Source organism: Solanum stenotomum, chromosome 8 (genome assembly GCF_019186545.1).
Source record: "Solanum stenotomum isolate F172 chromosome 8, ASM1918654v1, whole genome shotgun sequence".
Taxonomy (NCBI): domain Eukaryota; kingdom Viridiplantae; phylum Streptophyta; class Magnoliopsida; order Solanales; family Solanaceae; genus Solanum; species Solanum stenotomum.
The window spans coordinates 55,081,166-55,100,425 of NC_064289.1; the positions used below are offsets into that span (position 1 = coordinate 55,081,166).

Consider the following 19,260-nt stretch of genomic DNA (forward strand, 5'->3'; position numbering starts at 1 on the left):
TAGTTATATACTATATTTTGTATTAAGGTATGTACAACTAATACATAATAATTCATGATTATAGTAATGTAAGGCATTTCAAAACATGCATTAGCACGATCGAAGACACAATTATCCTTCAAAAAAAAATTCTACATCTTTACATAGTATTTATGAAGGGTATTTTTATAAATAAATATTTTTTTATAAAATAAAATTATGCAATACATATTATTTTTTATACACAATTCAAACAATATATATATAAAAAAAAAGATCTATGCAAAACTAATATCAACATTATTAATACATCTTATTCTACCAAAATAAATCAAATAATCAATACATCCGCATCGTTAGCATATTATATTTGACATTATTCTTATATATCCTACCAAACGAGCCACTGGTATTTTGGACTAATTATTAGTCCTATGGTTAATGAAAACCCTATATAAAAAACTCGTATATAATTCATCCTTTGGTTCGTCAATATTTTTCCACTCTAATTCAAACCTCATTACACTACAAATGGCGACCACTGAGCCTAAGCACGAGCACCGGGAAGAGGAAGAAGAAGCTGCCGGAGCCGATGATGAAGATACCGGAGCTCAGGTGGCTCCAATTGTCAGACTCGAAGAAGTTGTTGTATCAACTGGCGAGGAAAATGAAGATCCCCTCATTGATTTGTAATTTTCTTTCTTACTCTCATATTACTGGTTATTACTTCTGAATTCATCCAGTTATAGGGTTTAATTGATCAAATCTATAATGTTCAGTTACAGTTCAAGTTTGTAACCCAATTGTTCAAATAATGTTCACTCCGTAGATTACAAGTGTAACTGCTGTTAGTTTTCCGATTACTATATGCTTAGTTATATAACCCAACAACAACAACAACATACCTGGTGTAATCGGGCTTGAGGAGGGTACATATAGAGAGGCTGTTTTCGATTCACCCTCAGATTTTAATAAAGCATTTTCCAAGCAGTTTTAAAAGAGAATACAGAAATGAGAGCAGTAACATTAATGAAATAATGTGAAACGGGAGTAACACACAACATACAGCTCAGAAAAAAGTAATGCCAACAAATAATGCGATAACAGAAGCACAAAAGACATAGGTAATAATCGAAATCGATGAATCAAGAAAGGACGAGAAAAGTGCTAATATCACGGGTAAGAAAGAAGGTCCAATTACTACCACCAATCCTACCCTCTAGGAAAGCAACCTCCACACCCTCCTATCTAAGGTCATGTCCGTGGTAAGCTCAAGATGCGCTAAATAACCCAATTGTTTAATCTGTGGTTGTATGTGCTCTCCCTATCGTTTAAATTCTCCCTCTGATGGAGGTTTCAGAGCATGAGTGTCAATGCAATTAATTTTCTGTGTGAATCTGTTCATTGCTTGTCCATTGATCTAATTCCGGGGTTAATTAATGACCTATATTTTCTTATATTCCGTTTTTTATGCTCTCGGCATCAAATAAAGATGGTGGGTTCTGAGTAGGAGTATGAATGCAGTTAATTTCTTGTGTGATTTCGGATATGATTTTCTTGGAATAAAATTTGCAGGAAAGCCAAGCTTTATAGGTTTGATAAAGATGGTAATCAGTGGAAAGAGAGAGGCGTTGGAACTGTGAAGCTATTGAAGCATAAGGAAACTGGCAAAGTTCGGCTTGTTATGCGCCAATCCAAAACCCTTAAGATCTGCGCCAACCACCTTGGTCTGTATTTCAAAAGCAAATTAATTTTTGGGCTCTTCTTAATATATCATTATTTCATGTCAATTCCCGCTAGAGAATTTTGTCAAGGGTAAAATAAGAACGTTAAGTTTAAGGAGCTAGAGATTTGTATGTTTGTGCAGAGATATGTGATATTGTGATTTTAGGGAATAATCTCTAGCTGAGTATTCTAATGAAACATGTTCAACTAAAATAGAAGATCTGTACAGCAGAACCTAATTAGTTTGTGGCATTGTTATTGTCCTAAATCTCGATAGGAAGTATTGGTAATTAAGTTATCAGTTTTATACTTTTATTTGCTTGGGTGGTCTGAAATGTAGTTTCTCTTCTCATAAGTTTGGGTTTTATTTTTGCTTGCTGAGTATATGTTTTGGACGTATGATCTCCAGTTCTCCCAACGATGACGGTTCAGGAACATGCTGGAAATGAGAAGTCCTGCGTGTGGCATGCACCAGATTTTGCTGATGGTGAACTGAAAGATGAGCTTTTTTGCATCAGATTTGCATCTATCGAGAGTGAGTAATCTCTCACCTCTGCATTACTATCTTTATCTACTAGTTTTCAAGTTTTCTTGCTAGTTAGATGGAGGTCTAGTGAACTAGCAAAGCCAAATGCTTGATATTTTCTCATTCATCAATGCTTTGTCTACCTTGTTAGTGGCATAATTAAGGTAGCTTTCTTTAGCACTATCTGTCTAGAGGAGTTATCAGAATTGAATGTTTTTTTATGCTGGCAGTCAACCTTCCACAATCCTTCTCCTTTATCCATGTTTAGTACTGGCTGGTGCTTTGCATAAGCAGTTGCTTCCTTTTTTCTTATTTGGGACCAGTTTAAGCAGTAGCTTCCTTTATCTCTGTAGTTGCAAAATCAGCCATTTTATGTGTGGATAAATTCTGTTTCTTTTTTAGATATTATGCTGTGCATAACGCCTGTGTTATTTCCTTAGTTTTAGAGTTTTACCCAAATCAAGTAAAAGTTCTAGCTCTAGCTCTATATATCTGTATCATTTATGACAAGATTCCATATTAGTGACATCTTTTCTACTTATAAAAAAAGTAGATCCCATATTATTGACATCTTTTTGGTAGAAGTATCAATGAACAAATTTTAAAACTTTTTCAGTTGACCAAACCTGTGAATTGTGTTGGCTTTCAAATGTTACCATGAATTGCATGTGTCTCACTACTTCTCAAATCCTGACGGGTCATAATTTTCAACCAAACATTAATTTCCCCCTTGGTGTATGTTAACTGTTGTTAGTCTGATCCTTGTTCGCTTAGAAACCACTAAAGCCTATATCACAAACCTGTGGGTGTCTCTACGCTGATGAAATTATAAGGGTAGAGGGAATTTTACCAGACGGAAACTGTTTGTAGACCTTAAGAGAATCAGTTGTAATTGTTTTCCGGTAGATAAATCCTTTTCTTTTTACTGTTTAACACTGACTTATGGCGGATCTGGAAGATTGAATGGCTGAGAATTGTGAATCATAAATTAGATTTTGAGCCTGCATCAAATTCAGTAATTTTAACCATTATTTAGATGTAATAGCTAGGAACTTCCAGTATTTGTTACCTTTTACCTCTCTAGAATTGTTTTGGTTTCGTGGGATAGCTGAGGTACATGCTAGCTGACTCAAACACTATCCCTGCAGATGCCTAATGCTAATCAGGAGGTTGCTTCTATCTCAATAAAACTTTATGTTTTTATGTTCATTATGTGATTTAGTTGGTAAATCAGAACAAGAACATGCGTTTCATATTGGACTAGTGAGTTAGTAAGGTGAATAAACACCAGAGCTGTTCACCAAGCTAAACTCACATGACCATTTCCCCTCTTCTTCCAAAGTGAAATTGAATATTGAAACAAGAATAATTGCTTTCCTCTCTGCTCTTTAAGTCAAAATCCGACCTTTTTCCGCCTTTCTTCCTAAAAAATAAGGCTGGAAATTGGTATGGTTTCAATAGCATCGTGAAATCATCACTCTTTCCACTGTAGACCGGAGCCCTAACTTCTGTTGAGTATTAGCCTGCTGTTCTTACTGTCTGAAAAGAAAGGAAAAGAACCCTAGTATATTTTACTTGTTTTTGTATATGTATGTGTGGGATATGTGAATGGTGGTTATGATTCAAAAATGAAAATGCTGCTCGATAGGTTGGGTTAGAATTTATTTGTTTTTGTATATGTATGTGTGGGATTTGTGAATGGTGGTTATGATTCAAATTGAAAATCCTGATTGATAAGATGGGTTAGAACTTGGAAGGAGAAAACATTGTTCATAGGTTGAGGAGTAGAAGAATTTGCTCAGCCACCTCTAGATATATCTAAAACGAGTGAATTGATGAATTCATTCTTAAATATTCTGCTAACTCAAATTTTAGAGTGATTTCACTACTGAATTTTGTGCAATAGGATATAAATTAGCATCCCATTTTGTGCTAATGCCATACCTCGAGCCTTCGCTAGGCAATTAATAATCCCACTCCCTCCCCTGTGCAATGGCTTTGCTTTGTGATTCACGCTATTATTTGGCAGTTTTCTTTTTGTTGAATTAAGGTGCTTTTAGAATCATAGTGCTTCGGCCTTTGCTGCATTACTGATAATGTAATGAAGTAAAATATACGCAAGTTGGGAGAAGGGTAGGAGTGGTAGACTGGTAGATTTTAATTAGTGTCGCTTGTCCTTAGCCACTTAGCGCAACTGCCTAATATCATAAGTTGAACTTCTATGACACACTTGGTTTTCAGTCCTAAAATATGAAATTGCAAAAATAACTTTACTCAAATGTGTAATGTTAAGCTAAGTTGAGCTACGTAGTCTTGGCTTGATTAAGATTCTTGAGTATCTGCATGTCATATTTTCTTTGTTGAAAATCTCTGTTGGCATCATCTAGAGAGAACTGAGCTTGGACTTAAGGATGGAATCAAAATATATCCCCATGGCTATGGTGGTGATAGACCATGGTCAATAATATATTGTCAGAGTAATATTTTCTTTTCTTAACCTTTTGTGCAAGAATGCTTTTGGGTGGTGGGTTTGAAAATGTTTTGGATTATAAGGCACGTGGAGTGTACTATGACCGAGTGTCCGTACAATTCATTAAAGGTCTGTATTAAGCGGATTGTATCATGCATCTGCTGCAAATTTGCTTCGACAGATGGAGTTACAGTATTTAACTTTTAATGATCAGAAATTCAATACATTTCTACGGAGAAGGTGGTTCAACAAGTTTCATATCATCTATTTCACACCATTGCCTCCCCCCACCTTTTTCTTGTCTGTCATTCATCTGCTATATTTTTCTTCTTAGATTGCAAATCCTTCATGGAGATGTTTCAAGAGGTTGCTGAATCACAAAAGAAAGAGGAAAGTGAAGATGGATCTACTGCTGCCGGACTGCTTGAAAAGTTAAGTGTTGAAGATAAAAGCGAGGAGAAAGCTGAAGACAAAACCAAGGAAGGGGATGGTAAGGAGGAGAAAGCTGAAGACGAGGATGCAGAGAAAAAGGACGAAAAGGCTACAGTGTGAGGGTTATGCAAGCCACGTTAATACGCCTGTAGTTTTGAGGTTTGTAATGCCATTTCTTTGCCAACCAAGTTAGTTGTATTGTTGGTCAAGTGCAAGAAGTGGTTAAAGGGATTCTCTGGGTTTTTTCTTCGGCTGGGGTTATCGGTACCCAGAAAGTGTTTGGTTTTAATGTTTGCAGAAACTTTGGGTCTTGTATTCTGGTTGAGATATTTGTCAAGTGGGTGTAACGATAGATCTTGCTGGTGTTATTCTTTATGCAATCTTCTGAGTTCTGAGTATGTATTTTATGTTGGGGTCAGTTTTGTTGATTTCATGGTTATGATATTTTGAAGGTGCTTGCTAGTTAATGCTAAATGCTAATGATCCAAAAACATACTAAAATGAGATGGACCAAACTCATTTGTTTTAGGATTAAAAAAATAAAAAAAAGGTAAGCAATGCATATATTTGATAATGGTTCAAAAACATACTAAAATACATATCATCCATAATTCTATCATTAGTTAACTATCTATGTTCTATACCACACATTCTGTTTCAGTTACTACAATTCATTAGCAAATTTAACAAATACATAAACAACTTATTATGTTGCTCGCGCTTTTCAAAAATTTCAGCGGGTGCGTATCGGATTCGCCAAAAGTAGTGCATTTTTGAAGAGTCCGACATGGGTGCGATATCAAAAGTGAAGAGTCCGCGCAACTAAGTAAACAACAACAGTGTATACTTGCGGAAGAGGTAGAGATTCTATTTTCAAAAAACAGAAACACACTCTAGTAATACGTATTTTCACAAATATATGAACACAGTCGATTCAAAACAAGGAACAGCGTATAAATAAAATAGAACAAAAAACACAATAATAAAAAGTATGAAATCTATAGAGAGATTGATATCTTCGGACAATTTCAAACTTTGATATTATGGAAGAATTTTACTTTAACATTGTTGTTAGATTTTGGTAAAAATCTATTTTTATGTAGTGGAAAATATAATCTCTTGTTAGAACTTGTAATACTTAGCATTAAATAAAATAATATATTCATATTTTTCTCTTTTAAGAAATAATTGATATGTTTTCATATGTATGTAATTTTGCTATCACTAATATAGGATACTCTTTATTCTAACCTTTTATTCATAGCAACATTTTTTTTATTTCTGAAATAACATCAGATACATCATGTATATAGAGTATATATTATAGATTATATAATTTAATAATAGCTGTAAATCATGAAATATTTTATCCATTTACTTATATTTATGTAACTTCCCCAAAATTATAGAAGGACATCAAATATTTCCATTTCTCACCTATGTTGGGTAAACCCAATCTTAAAAACAACTCAAAAACACTTGGTTTTTTTCTTGATGGTCATTCAGTTAGTAGGGTCAATTATCTTGACATAAATTCTTGTATAGATAGTCAGCAAAAAATAAATACCTATATAAGTAAGGTCAAAGAAGGTTTCAACTATCCATTGAAGTTAGAAAGTTATGTAAGACCATAGATAGGAAAAATTACCACTCAAAAGAATAAGAATTAGAATCGTTCTACTTATATTTACATAACTGTACCAACAATTGGACACAAGAAAAATGATTAGTTTATTTGTGAAGTCGTGATTGAAGCTGTAATTGCGAATAAGAAAAAATGATTGATCATTTTTTTTTGTATGCAATAAATAATTGTCTACTTATAAATAACGTTTGATTGCCTTCTCATATCTCGGAAGTCGATGAAGTTAAAAAATTTTCTCTTAAAATTTCTTTGACAACATTCATGAGACTTGGGTGAATGTGGAAGGTAAAATTTATCCAAACTTTTANAAAAAAAACCTATATAAGTAAGGTCAAAGAAGGTTTCAACTATCCATTGAAGTTAGAAAGTTATGTAAGACCATAGATAGGAAAAATTACCACTCAAAAGAATAAGAATTAGAATCGTTCTAATTATATTTAAATAACTGTACCAACAATTGGACACAAGAAAAATGATTAGTTTATTTGTGAAGTCGTGATTGAAGCTGCAATTGCGAATAAGAAAAAAGGATTGATCAAGCTACTGGGCTACAGGGAGATGATGTTTTAACAGACATTTCAGCTTATCAGAGATTAATGGGTAAATTGATGTATGCCACTATCACAAGACCTGATATTAGATATGCAGTCTAGACAATTAGCCAATTCATGCAACATCCTAAGAAGTCACATTGGATTGTGAGATATCTAAAAGGAACAGTTGGTCAAGGCATTTGGTTACAAGCTCAACCTGCCACAACATTAACATGTTGGTGTGACTCAGATTGGGCTGCATTCCCTAATACAAGAAGGTCTGTTACTGGTTAGATAGTGAAGTTTGGAGTGTCTTTAATATGATGGAAATCAAAAAAACAGCAAACTGTTTCTAGAAGTTTACTTGGCTTGTGGGATTATTCAAAGAACTTGATATACCTATTCAGATGCCTGTCACAGTATTGAGTGATAGTAAATCTGCTATTCAACTAGCAGCCAACCCCATAATTCATGAAAGGATTAAACACATTGAGATCGATTGCCACTTCATTAGGGATAAAGTGAAGGCAGGCTTAGTTCAAACTGCATACATACACACCCAACAACAACTTGCTGATCTATTGACTAAAGGATTGGGTCATGCTCAACATCTGCACTTATTAAGCAAGCTGGGAGTGTTAAACATTCTCCACCCTTCAGCTTGAGGGTTTTCTGTTATTCATTATAGCAGTTAGTTATAACTGTTTTCAGCTGTAATTAGTTAGTAAAATGATTAGGTGTCAATAATGAGAATTAGTTAGTTGTGAGAATATTCTAGAATGAGTGACGTATGTATATATGGGACAATCACGTGTAAAGTGTGGTTAGAGAAAACAGAAATAATATCTTCTTCTTCTTCCTAATTCCTTCTTCTTCATAGATTCATCATGGAGGATTGAGTGAATTAGACTCATTTTTTTTGTGTATGCAATAAATAATTGTCTACATATAAATAATGTTTGATTGCCTTCTCAGATCTCGGAAGTCGACGAAGTTCAAGAAATTTTCTCTTAAAATTTCTTTGACAACATTCATGAGACTTGGGTGAATGACAAGACTTGGGTGAATGTGGAAGGTAAAATTTATCCAAACTTTTATCCTCTCAGATCTTGGCTCTGCATACACAAGGATTCACCGTGGATATTTTATTTCGTTGATTGAATGAATTTCACCTTCATTTCATTTTGGAAGAAGAGTATTTGAATGATATGGGTTTCTTTGTGTGATTTTTTGTGTTCATTCTCTTTCCTATTTTGCATTTTTTTTTGTTCCGTTTTGTTTTGTTTCATTAATTTGGAATATGCCATTTTGGCCGATCCTTTATACAGATTTTTCATTCAATCAATGGGTCTTTAATTTTTGTTTAAAAAATTTGATTGCTCAAACTAGTAATAAATTCAAATAATAAATATTGAAATCATAATCATGTACAAACGAATTTATCTTATTCCAAATTATAAGTAGTAATCCATTTATTGACTTAAGCAAAATATATATATTTTTTAAACCAATATTAACCACACTATTACATGATCTTAAGCAAACTATATGTATTTTAAACCAATATTAACCACACTATTACATGAGTGAAAATGACAAGCGGTGATATGTATTTTATGATTAATAGATTTCCACCTCACAACAATCAATCTTGAAAATAATGATGTGATTGATTTACTCACCAATTCTTTATTGAAGTTAAAATTGTCATCTTAACTTGAAATAAAAATGTATATATATAAAATAAAAATGTATATATAATAATAATAATAATAATAATAATAATAACAACAACAACAACAACAACAACAACAACAACATCNTATATGTATTTTAAACCAATATTAACCACACTATTACATGAGTGAAAATGACAAGCGGTGATATGTATTTTATGATTAATAGATTTCCACCTCACAACAATCAATCTTGAAAATAATGATGTGATTGATTTACTCACTAATTCTTTATTGAAGTTAAAATTGTCATCTTAACTTGAAAGAAAAAATGTATATATATAAAATAAAAATGTATATATAATAATAATAATAATAATAATAATAATAACAACAACAACAACAACAACAACAACAACAACAACATGTATTATCCTATATATAATTTGAGAAGAATAACATATACATATATCTTATTTCTATCTTCATGGAGTACTATTTATATATAGACCTTAGGTTCAAGAAAAAGATAACCAATCAACCTATATCAATTGGTCATATAAAAGTTATAGAAGAAAAAACTTCGTATAGATAATAAACATTGGTTTGACAATTTTATGGCTAGTCCTATTCAAAATCTTTATGCCCTAGCACTAATATAAAAATTTGTAGAAATATATCTATGAATTGTTCAAACTTATTTGGAAAGCACATTATTAAGGTCTTAGTGTAAAAGAGTTTGACCAAATACAAAAATAAAGTACATGAGTGATTGACTCTAGTGCAAGTGGAACTTTGTTAGGGATATGATTGATATTTTTCTAAGACTCGATCTCACATGTGATGATTTGAACATATTTTGTGAACGTGCGTTTATATATATAAAGGGTTAATCTTTTATTATAGTTTTTATGTGAATTCGAAGTTAAAAAAGTTATTTTTTTTTTCAAAATACATAAAGGGTCACTAATTTTTTTTTCCTACCAAAACGGACAAATCGCTTCCCCAACAGCAAATCCTTGTTCATTTTTAACCCTGGTTGACGCCGTTAAAAAAATTTCCGGGCAGCGATTTCTTCAAAAATAATTAATTAAAATTGCTACCCGGGCAACGATTTTATCATGGGATTTTTAAAAAAAATTAAAACCGTTGCAGGGGCAACGATTTACCCAATAAAAATATTTTTTTTTAATAAGAAACAATTTCTTAAAAAAACATTTTTTTTAATTGAAATTGTGGCCTGCACTTCAAATTCGCATTCTATATAAAAGCAAATCTTACAAGTCACATGCATTGCTGTAAAAAAAAAAAATTCACATGTTGAATATAAACTCCTTATTTATATTCAACATTGTTGAAGTATCTCACTTCAAACATTTTCAATACTTTTTTTTTCAAAGTCTTCAATTTGTGAGGTAAAGTTAGATTTATTTTATATTAAAGTTTAAGATTTTGTTATTAATTATTATTGTGTCGTGAAAATATTCTTCTTTAAATAATTATATTGACATTAACAATTATTTTGATATTTTATTATAGATATGCATTCTTCAAATATGTACATACATCCTGGTACAATGAAATATGATATTAAAAATTCAAGTTGATCATTGTTCTGAAGGAATTTGGAATGATAGCTAAAGAGGAGAGAAAAACTGCTTATATACGCGTCGCGATAATGTTGAATTTTGGCAACATATAAAATATCATTACATCCTCGCATTCGTCAGTATTTTGAAAATTATGAATTTAAAAGAATTATTGATGTAGGATATGTGTCGTATTACTCCAGACTAATTTCTGCTTTAATTGAAAGGTGGCATCCATAAACACATAACTTTCACATGCGAACTGGCGAGGCTACCACAACTTCGCAAGATGTTGAAATTTTGTTCGGAATGGTGATAGATGGTAGTTCTATAATTTTAAATTGCGCTAATACTTTAGAAGTTTTGGATAGACAAGAAATGATGTTTGAATTAACGGATGGTTACCCGATAATGCTTATTTTTCTGGTGTTAGTATACTGTTAATATCTAAATTAATTGAGTATATTGAGGGTTTAAATGATATTACTAATCATTCAACTCATCATCGGGTGTAACAGAGGTTTAGATTATATCTATTATGGTTATGTCGTGGGTCATTATTTCCAGGTAAATCTAATAATAAGTTTAATTTGAACTTTTTTATTGACATGAGAAGTTTAAACGTAATGTCAACACAAGCATAGGGAGCAACCACATTATTGGATTTATCATGTCAAGAATTATACAAATAAAATAATGTGGTTGCTCCCCATGTTTGTGTTGACACTATGTTTAAATTTCTCATGTCAATCAAAAAGTCCAAATTAACCTTATTATTAGATTTATCTGGAAATATTGACCCACCACAAAATCATAATAGATATAATTTAAACCTTTGTTGCACCTTATGCTCAGTTGAATGATCAGTAATATCATTTAAACTCTCAATATCCTCGATTAATTTAGATATTAATAGTCTACTAACACTAGAAAAATAATCAATTATCAGGTAACCATTCCGTTAATTCATAAATTATTTCTTGTCTACCCTAAACTCCTAAAGTATTAGCACAATTTAAAATTATAGTATTACCATCTATCACCATTCCAAATAAAATTTCTACATCTTGCAAAGTTATGGTAGTCTCGCCAGTTAGCAGGTGAAAGGTATGTCTTTCTGGACGCCACCTTTCAATTAAAGCATAAATTAGTCTGGAGTAATACGACACGTATCCTACATCAATAATTCCTTTAAACTTATAATTTTCAAAATACTAACGAATGCAAGGATGTAATGGACGATATTTTATATGTTGCCAAAATTCAATATTATCGCGACGCGTAAATAAGCATCTTTTTCTCATCTTAAGTTACCATTTCAAATTCCTTCAGAAAAATGATCAACTTAAATTTTTAATACAACATACTCCATTGTATCAGGATGTACGTACATATTTGAAGGATGCATATCTATAACAAAATATCAAAATAATTGTTAATATTAATATAATTACTTCAAGAAGAATATTTTCACAAAACAATAATAATTAATAGCTAACTTTAAACTTTAAAATATAAAATAAATCAAACTTTACCTCACGAATTGAAAACTTTGAAAAAAAATTAGTATTGAAAAAATTTGAAGTGAGATACTTCAACAATGTTGAATATAAATAAGGAGTTTATATTCAACATGTGAACTTTCTTTTTTTAAGGCAATGCATGTGACTTGTAAGTTTTGTTTTTATATGGCATGTGAACTTGAACTGTAGGCCATAATTACAATTTTTAAAAAATGTTTTTTTTTTTAGTGAGCAGCGATTATTATAAAAAAATTATGATCAAATCGCTGTTCCAACAACGATTTTTTTTCTCCAAGAAATTCTTTTTTTGAAATCACTTCCCCTACATTGATTATAATTTTTTTTTAAAATCCTTGATAAAATTGTTGTTCGGACAACAATTTTTTTTATTTTTTTTTCTAAGAAATCGTTGTCCGGACAGCAATTTCCTTGAGCAATGTTTTCTTTTACGGCATTAATGGAGGTTAAAAATGAGCAAGGATATCGTTGATAGGGCGGCAATTTGTCCGGTTTGGTACTAAAAAAAATTAGAGGCCTTTTATATGTTTTAAAAGAAAAAAATAGCCTTTTTAGCTCCGAATTCATTTCTATGTATCGATCGCTGGAAAATATGATAAAATCTTTAATTAAGTTTTGGCTTCGTGACAAAATTATGATAAACAGAGAATTACATCTCTTATAACTTAATCTAAAAAAATTATCTTTTATTGTAGGATCATTAATTAGGACATTAATAACTCGGTTGATGACCAATATATAAGGTGGTCTTTACTGAATAAAGAGTAATTATAATTTCTATTGCTTAAAATTATCATAATTTGTCATTGAGATATTATCTTGAAGAATGTGACGTAAGTCGTTTTTTCGATATAAAACCATCATAATAATTAGCAAGTTGTTTGTTGTACTTTGATATCAATATACATAGCCTATGGGAATAGGTAAAAGGATATTAGGTATGATTAAATGAATGTTAAATTAATGATTGATCAAGATGAAATCTATCAACTCTTGCGTTAGTAACGAGTTTAACGTCTATATCGTCATGAATTTTAAATGACTACTCCTTAGTTGTTCACTACTGGGTACTGATTTTGTACACCTTTTAAAAATTATAAATAGAAGGATAATTTTACTATATTACCGTTTGAATATAATAAATACATTGTCTTAAAAAAAGTAACAGGCAAATGACTATAATTAATGATAAGGGTAAATCAGAAATTAAGTGTAAAATTATTCATTAATTTCATAAAGTGAACAAATACTGTTGAACATCCCAAAATAATATAGTGAATAACTATTGTTGAATGGAGGGAGTAATTAATACCTTCAACGGGCAACTAAAGGAAAAAAAAAACAAAAGAGTTTCTTAGGCCATTCAATGGTAGAATATAATTTGAGGTGCATACATAGTTGATCATCTATTGTAATTTGATAGTTGAAAATTTAATATTTTGAAATTGCGTTTGCATATACATTTTATTTGGTTACTTTTTTTGACTTTTATAAGTGGAAGTCTCAAAAGATGATCTAAATCAGGTTTTAGAAATTTGAAGATATTTGAGGATCAAATATATATAAAGATAATGTCGCGATCCAGACCATCGTGATTGACATCCACACTAACCCTCCGGTGGGAGAACCATTACTACAACCCAAACTAACAAATTTTATGAAAACTAAGACATTTAAAGATACGGAAGAGATTTAAATGACAAGAAAAATGGAGTCCCCATAAACTCCAAGGTTTTAACAAACAACTAACCAAACTAATGCGAAAGAACAACCCCTAGAACCTGAAAGTCATTGTATCAAAACTCTACTAATGACAAGTCTAAGAACACGGGGTACAACCCCGAAACTAAACAACACCTTAAACAAATAGCATGAGTTCGAAAAGAGTGGACTTAAACAAGAGAGATCCATGACAACCTGAAAGAACTGGTTCACCCTTGAATTCGGTCACGCTCAATAGTCACTTAGCTGAGGTCTATCACTAGCCGGCTAAAGATGCCATGTACTCAACAAAGAACAAGCAAGTGCAGTATCAGTACACAACCACAGTGTACTGGTAGGATCACGTGGCTATCCCAATAAGTGAAACACATGCAAATAACCACAACATTATAAAACATGCATGTACCAAACATATACAATATTAGTCATCTTTTCAGGATCAATGTAGCATCTCACATTCTCAATAATACACATTGGTTATCAATTTAGAACAACATACAGTCTTCCAATATCAATCATCATTAGATATGAACGTAATCATCGCAAGTAGATACATAACACAATTCAATTGTCCTCACACAGAACTCAATTCAATAGTCTTCTCATGGAACCCACACCCAAACTGTTAGCATACCAGAACGTGATACCCGATCCAATGTTTATGCCGAAATGTAGCAACCGATTCCATGTTTATGCCGAAACGTGGTAACCGATCCCATGTTTATGCCGGAACGTGACAACCGATCCAAGTTAGTGTGTCGGAACGCAACACCCGATCCATTCAACAAACCACCATCACAATCACAGTGTATATTATCACAATCATACAACAAGAGGTGATTCATGGCATACAATTATTCAATTATCCTCATTTACGATTAGGGTGATCAATAATGCAACATTCGTATACATACATGCATTATAATGAGCAATTACAAACATATATCACACCAACATGAAATCACAACCATCACTTACCTCGAAACAAGCTTGAAACCCTAAGAAACTTGATTTTTCCCTTTTCGGATTTGTTCTAATTGTTCTTGGTCTACAAACAATCATAATAACACAGGAATCAATAAACATCACTAATTACCCGAATTACTAATAATTTTATGGACCCTAGATCATACCCATGATCCCAAGTACCCAAAATAGGGTTGTTTCCACCATAGATTCTAGATCAAAACCCTCTCCCATCGATAAAGACCCATTAGATTAGGCTTTAGGGATCGAAAAACGGATTCAGGGAGTTAAAATCTTACCTTTAGCCTCAAGAATAGTGGAAAACTGTCAAGAATCACATGGGGTTCGTTCCTTAGCTTTAAAAATCAAAAAGTGCAAAATAAAGACATTTTGGGGTTTATTTACGATCTTAAGTCACGTCGGACCCACCGCAGCGGTCCTCACCCCGCTACAGCGTCCCCGCCCTGGCGGCAAAAATCCCGCCCCAGCGGCTTGCACGGAACCAGTGAGCTATTTTAATAATTCCAAGACCCCCATTTCACAACACACATTTAACCAACAACGCTCAGAAAATATCGTTCACGCTAAGATCGATTCCAGGAGTTCTACTCACCCGAATTCAATTCCGTAAAGTCGTACGGATTTCTTAACGACTTATCTAACCACTCATGTAATCAAAATCATAAATAAGTCACCCGATTGTTACCAGATTTCCCTACACCTTAACGACTCTAATTTCATCCAAATCTGGACTAGGTTGGGAAATCCAAAATTACTACTTAAAAGTTTTCTGGCTCCAACTTTTTCCCCATTAGCTTTTCTATAACAACGGAAACAGATCGTTACAGATAATTTTCAAATTTGATCCAAAATATATGTTCAAAAGTAAGTCAAGTCATTAGGAGATAACTTAGATATTTAGCTTTGTAATACAAATATTATTTTAGACATGTGACAATTTCATAAGATGTTCAAGTGAGTTAAAGTGGCACATTGACTAGGGAATTGATTGACAGTCTGCTTATATAAACTTGATCAATTTATCCATCATGAACTAATTTTTGAGATTGAGTTAAACTCAGGTATTATATCTTTGTAGTCAGATTCATTACCATTTGGGCTTATAGTACCCACTCCAATTGTCCAACCCATGAAAACGGTATTAAAGTAGATTAAAATTCCACATTAATTGAAAAATGAACGGGCAATTTACTTATATAGACTTGAACAATCTACCCATCATGAACTAATTTTTGAGATTGAGTTAAACTCAAGTATTATATCTTTGTAGTCAGGTTCATTACCATTTGGGCTTACAATACACACTCCAATTGGTCCACCCATGAAAACAGTATTAAAGTAGATTAAAATCCCACATTAATTGAAAAATAAACGGACAATTTACTTATATAGACTTGAACAATCTTATACGCATAAACTAATTTTGGAGTATAGGTTCAAACGGATCGAAATTTATGAATTTTTAGAACATTTTTTCTATCCTCAACTATTTGTACGACCATTTTCTTCTTATCAAATGTTAAACGAGTATAAGAGTATCATTTTTCTCAAGTTGAAACAACTAAAAAATCAAAATATATAATCTAGATTTTATCTTCTTAATATTTGTTATATTTTTACTCGAGAAATAAGAGAAAAATTGTAATTTTTGTTGCTTAATTCCATTTTTAGTTTTTATGTTGTTTGACTTAGTATATTTAACCTTCCATTAAACAAATTGTATTCCGGAAGGTTACGAAAGCTATGATAAAAATAAAAAAATAAAAAACAAACTTAACAGAATCTCATTTATATTACACTTAAAAAATGAGAGATAAACTAGAAATCCGTATATAATATAATTACAAGAAATCTTCTTCTTCTTCGTCTAAACTTATTATGGAGAATATTAAGAAATCTAAATAAAATAACTCCATTTTTAATGAGAAAATACCAATAAAATATTACTCCATAAATATTAAGAAGATTGTTTGGAAGAAGCATTAATTTGTTTGACTGGGGTTCTCATTTTCTGACCTTTTTTTCTAAATAAGTACTCTACTAAATCAACTAACACAAGGACTAAAAATGAAATTAAGCAATAACTCAAAAGCCCAAAATCACTATTTTCCCCTCACAAAATATAATGATACAGTTCCTGTAAATATTTAATGATACTGTCACCAATATTAGGTCCCCACTTAATTGACATAAAGTTCACACAAGTTGTATTATTCTATTTAAACAGTCATTTGTTTTAGTGACAGTTTTGAAATATTGCAAAATCTTGTGTCGAGTCAATAACTAATAGTAAGATCAAGGGAGTTCAAAGAAATGTCTAATTAGGGATCTGAATTGTGCAAGCTTTCCTAAGAGTGAATCAAAGAACTAAAGACATTACATATGGCCCCTTCTGTTATATGAAATCACATAGATTTACTCAAGAATTCCGAACACTAGGTTATATACTATTGTTTGTGCAACTCTGGTAATGTCATGAAACGTTTGCATTTGCAAACAAGGAATATAAGGCAGAGAAACATATCATAATTAACATGTCTAAGAACTAACTCACATGTCCACATAAGTTAGCGAGATAGAGGATAAAATATGAGAAATAATACCTAACTAGAAGCCAATGGTCTAAGGTTCAAAACTCGATCAATAATGAGTGACCCCTTAGATAACAACCTTTTGTCAACATCACATGTTGCACTCATTTACAACTAAACCAAAGTGCTAACTCCTAAAATGAGACCTTAATTATGCCAATAAAAATAAAAATAAAGAACTAGCTTAGTAGCAAACAGGAATAACTTGATTTGTCTGCTTGGGAATACACAAACATAATGCAATGCAACAACTTCCAAATGCAAGAACCAGAGAATACAACCTTTTGCTCAACTCTGTTAATTAAATGGTCACCCGAGGACATCAAAAATAGCTCTCGTGCAGCACAGCTGAAGTACAAAGTAAATTTCTAAGCCCTCCCATTACCATACCAAAGGTATACCAGGGAAACAATCAAACTTTCACCCTTCTAGATGATCTAGACCATCACATAGCATGCAGCTACATGTTTGTCTAGAACAACACATCATCACATTCACAACACTTGACTATACGTACATTCATAGCCAAAAAGTGCATCATAGGTGTGCAGTAAAATTGAAGGGCAAAGTGAACTTTCAAAACCCACCAATTACCATACAAAAGCAAAGGGTATCATCACAATGTCATGCCATCTATACAAGACATTACATTCACGACACTCAACTAAATGTCCATTGATTGCCAATAAGTGCATCACAAAAGTGCCTACTAGGCTAACACTGGAAGAGTAAATCTCATTTCCAACCTGGTAAAAAACTAAAGTCTAGTTTCAAAACATTTCTTGAATTTGTACTTCAATACCACTACACCCCAATCGGCTCACAAGCATATTTGAAGTCAACTACATAAATACTCACTGCCCATATTGCTCCATTTAAGTATGTCTGCTGCTTGAACTTACAACCACATCAGAACAGGTCTAGGGATTCAGCTGCTAAGCACCAAACAACAAATTCATGATTCAAACTCACACGGCATGAAAATGATTACGTGAAAAACTCTTCACTAAAACTTCAATTCAAACTTCAAATACTATCATCTAAGTTTTGTATCATCTCCAATAGGAACTTCAAACAAGTTTTCACTTGGGATCGAACACCCTAAGCAATGTGTGCATTCCATGATAATCCAATATCAATTTAGCTTTTATCCAAAGCGGCAAATGATTGTCACATGATATGAACACTAAATAACGCTATAATTAAATAACTCATGAGCGAATTTCACAATTAGATACACAACATACCGAGTGTAATCTCACAAGTGGAGTCTAAGGAAGATAAGAGTGCGTAACGTTCAGCCCAATTAAAGCATATTTTCACAAATTTATAAATGCAGACAATTCAAAACGAAGTACTATATAAAGAGGAATGATGTATAAATAAAATAGAGCAAAAAGATACGAAGCATAAATCCATAGCCAAAATCGGATACTAAATTTTGAATTCGGTGTAATCAGAACAAAATCACAACTCAAATGTGACTGAAATTTCAAACTAAAACTGAAACAGCATAAGCCTAGAGAAGACGATAAGCAAAGATAGACCGTTGAGAACTGCTGAATGTAGTTCTACTTCGATCTCTGTCTCATCTTTCGACGCTTCCTCTTCAACCTCCTCATACGCTTCTTCTTCCACTGGATAAAACCAAAAAAATGACAAAATTAAGCATAAAAAACTTACGGAATTAGTGAAAATGGAGAAATTTCATGCTACAGAATTCATTTTTACCTTAGCTCTCATTCTGAATTGGTGATGATCGGAGAGCTTTCTTCACTTCTCGGAGAGAATATATCTAATGCGGCAGTGATGAAAGAAGATGAATTTAGGGGTTTAGATCAATT

General features: G+C 32.2%; 1 protein-coding gene and 1 long non-coding RNA gene across 2 annotated transcripts; one reads left to right on the forward strand and one right to left on the reverse strand.

Annotated features, from left to right (window-relative positions):
* Positions 1–461: 461 nt before the first annotated feature.
* On the forward strand, positions 462–5,530 carry LOC125873178 (ran-binding protein 1 homolog a-like). Its single transcript, XM_049554068.1, has 4 exons — positions 462–668; positions 1,555–1,706; positions 2,114–2,239; positions 5,035–5,530. The coding sequence occupies exons 1-4, from the start codon at positions 511–513 to the stop codon at positions 5,250–5,252; spliced, it is 654 nt and encodes a 217-aa protein (XP_049410025.1). The 5' UTR covers positions 462–510; the 3' UTR covers positions 5,253–5,530.
* A 13,287-nt stretch (positions 5,531–18,817) lies between these two features.
* LOC125873256 (uncharacterized) lies at positions 18,818–19,260 on the reverse strand. Its single transcript, XR_007447197.1, has 2 exons — positions 19,148–19,260; positions 18,818–19,053 (listed from the first exon to the last, which is right to left on the reverse strand). It is a non-coding gene; the product is annotated as an uncharacterized LOC125873256 (long non-coding RNA).

Bases quoted from the DNA above. Each gene is read 5' to 3' on its own strand.
- LOC125873178 (XM_049554068.1), top strand. From the start codon at position 511: ATGGCGACCACTGAGCCTAAGCACGAGCACCGGGAAGAGGAAGAAGAA. The intron at 669-1,554 runs GTAATTTTCTTT...TAAAATTTGCAG, and splicing joins GAAGATCCCCTCATTGATTT to GAAAGCCAAGCTTTATAGGT. The intron at 2,240-5,034 runs GTGAGTAATCTC...TTTTCTTCTTAG, and splicing joins CAGATTTGCATCTATCGAGA to ATTGCAAATCCTTCATGGAG.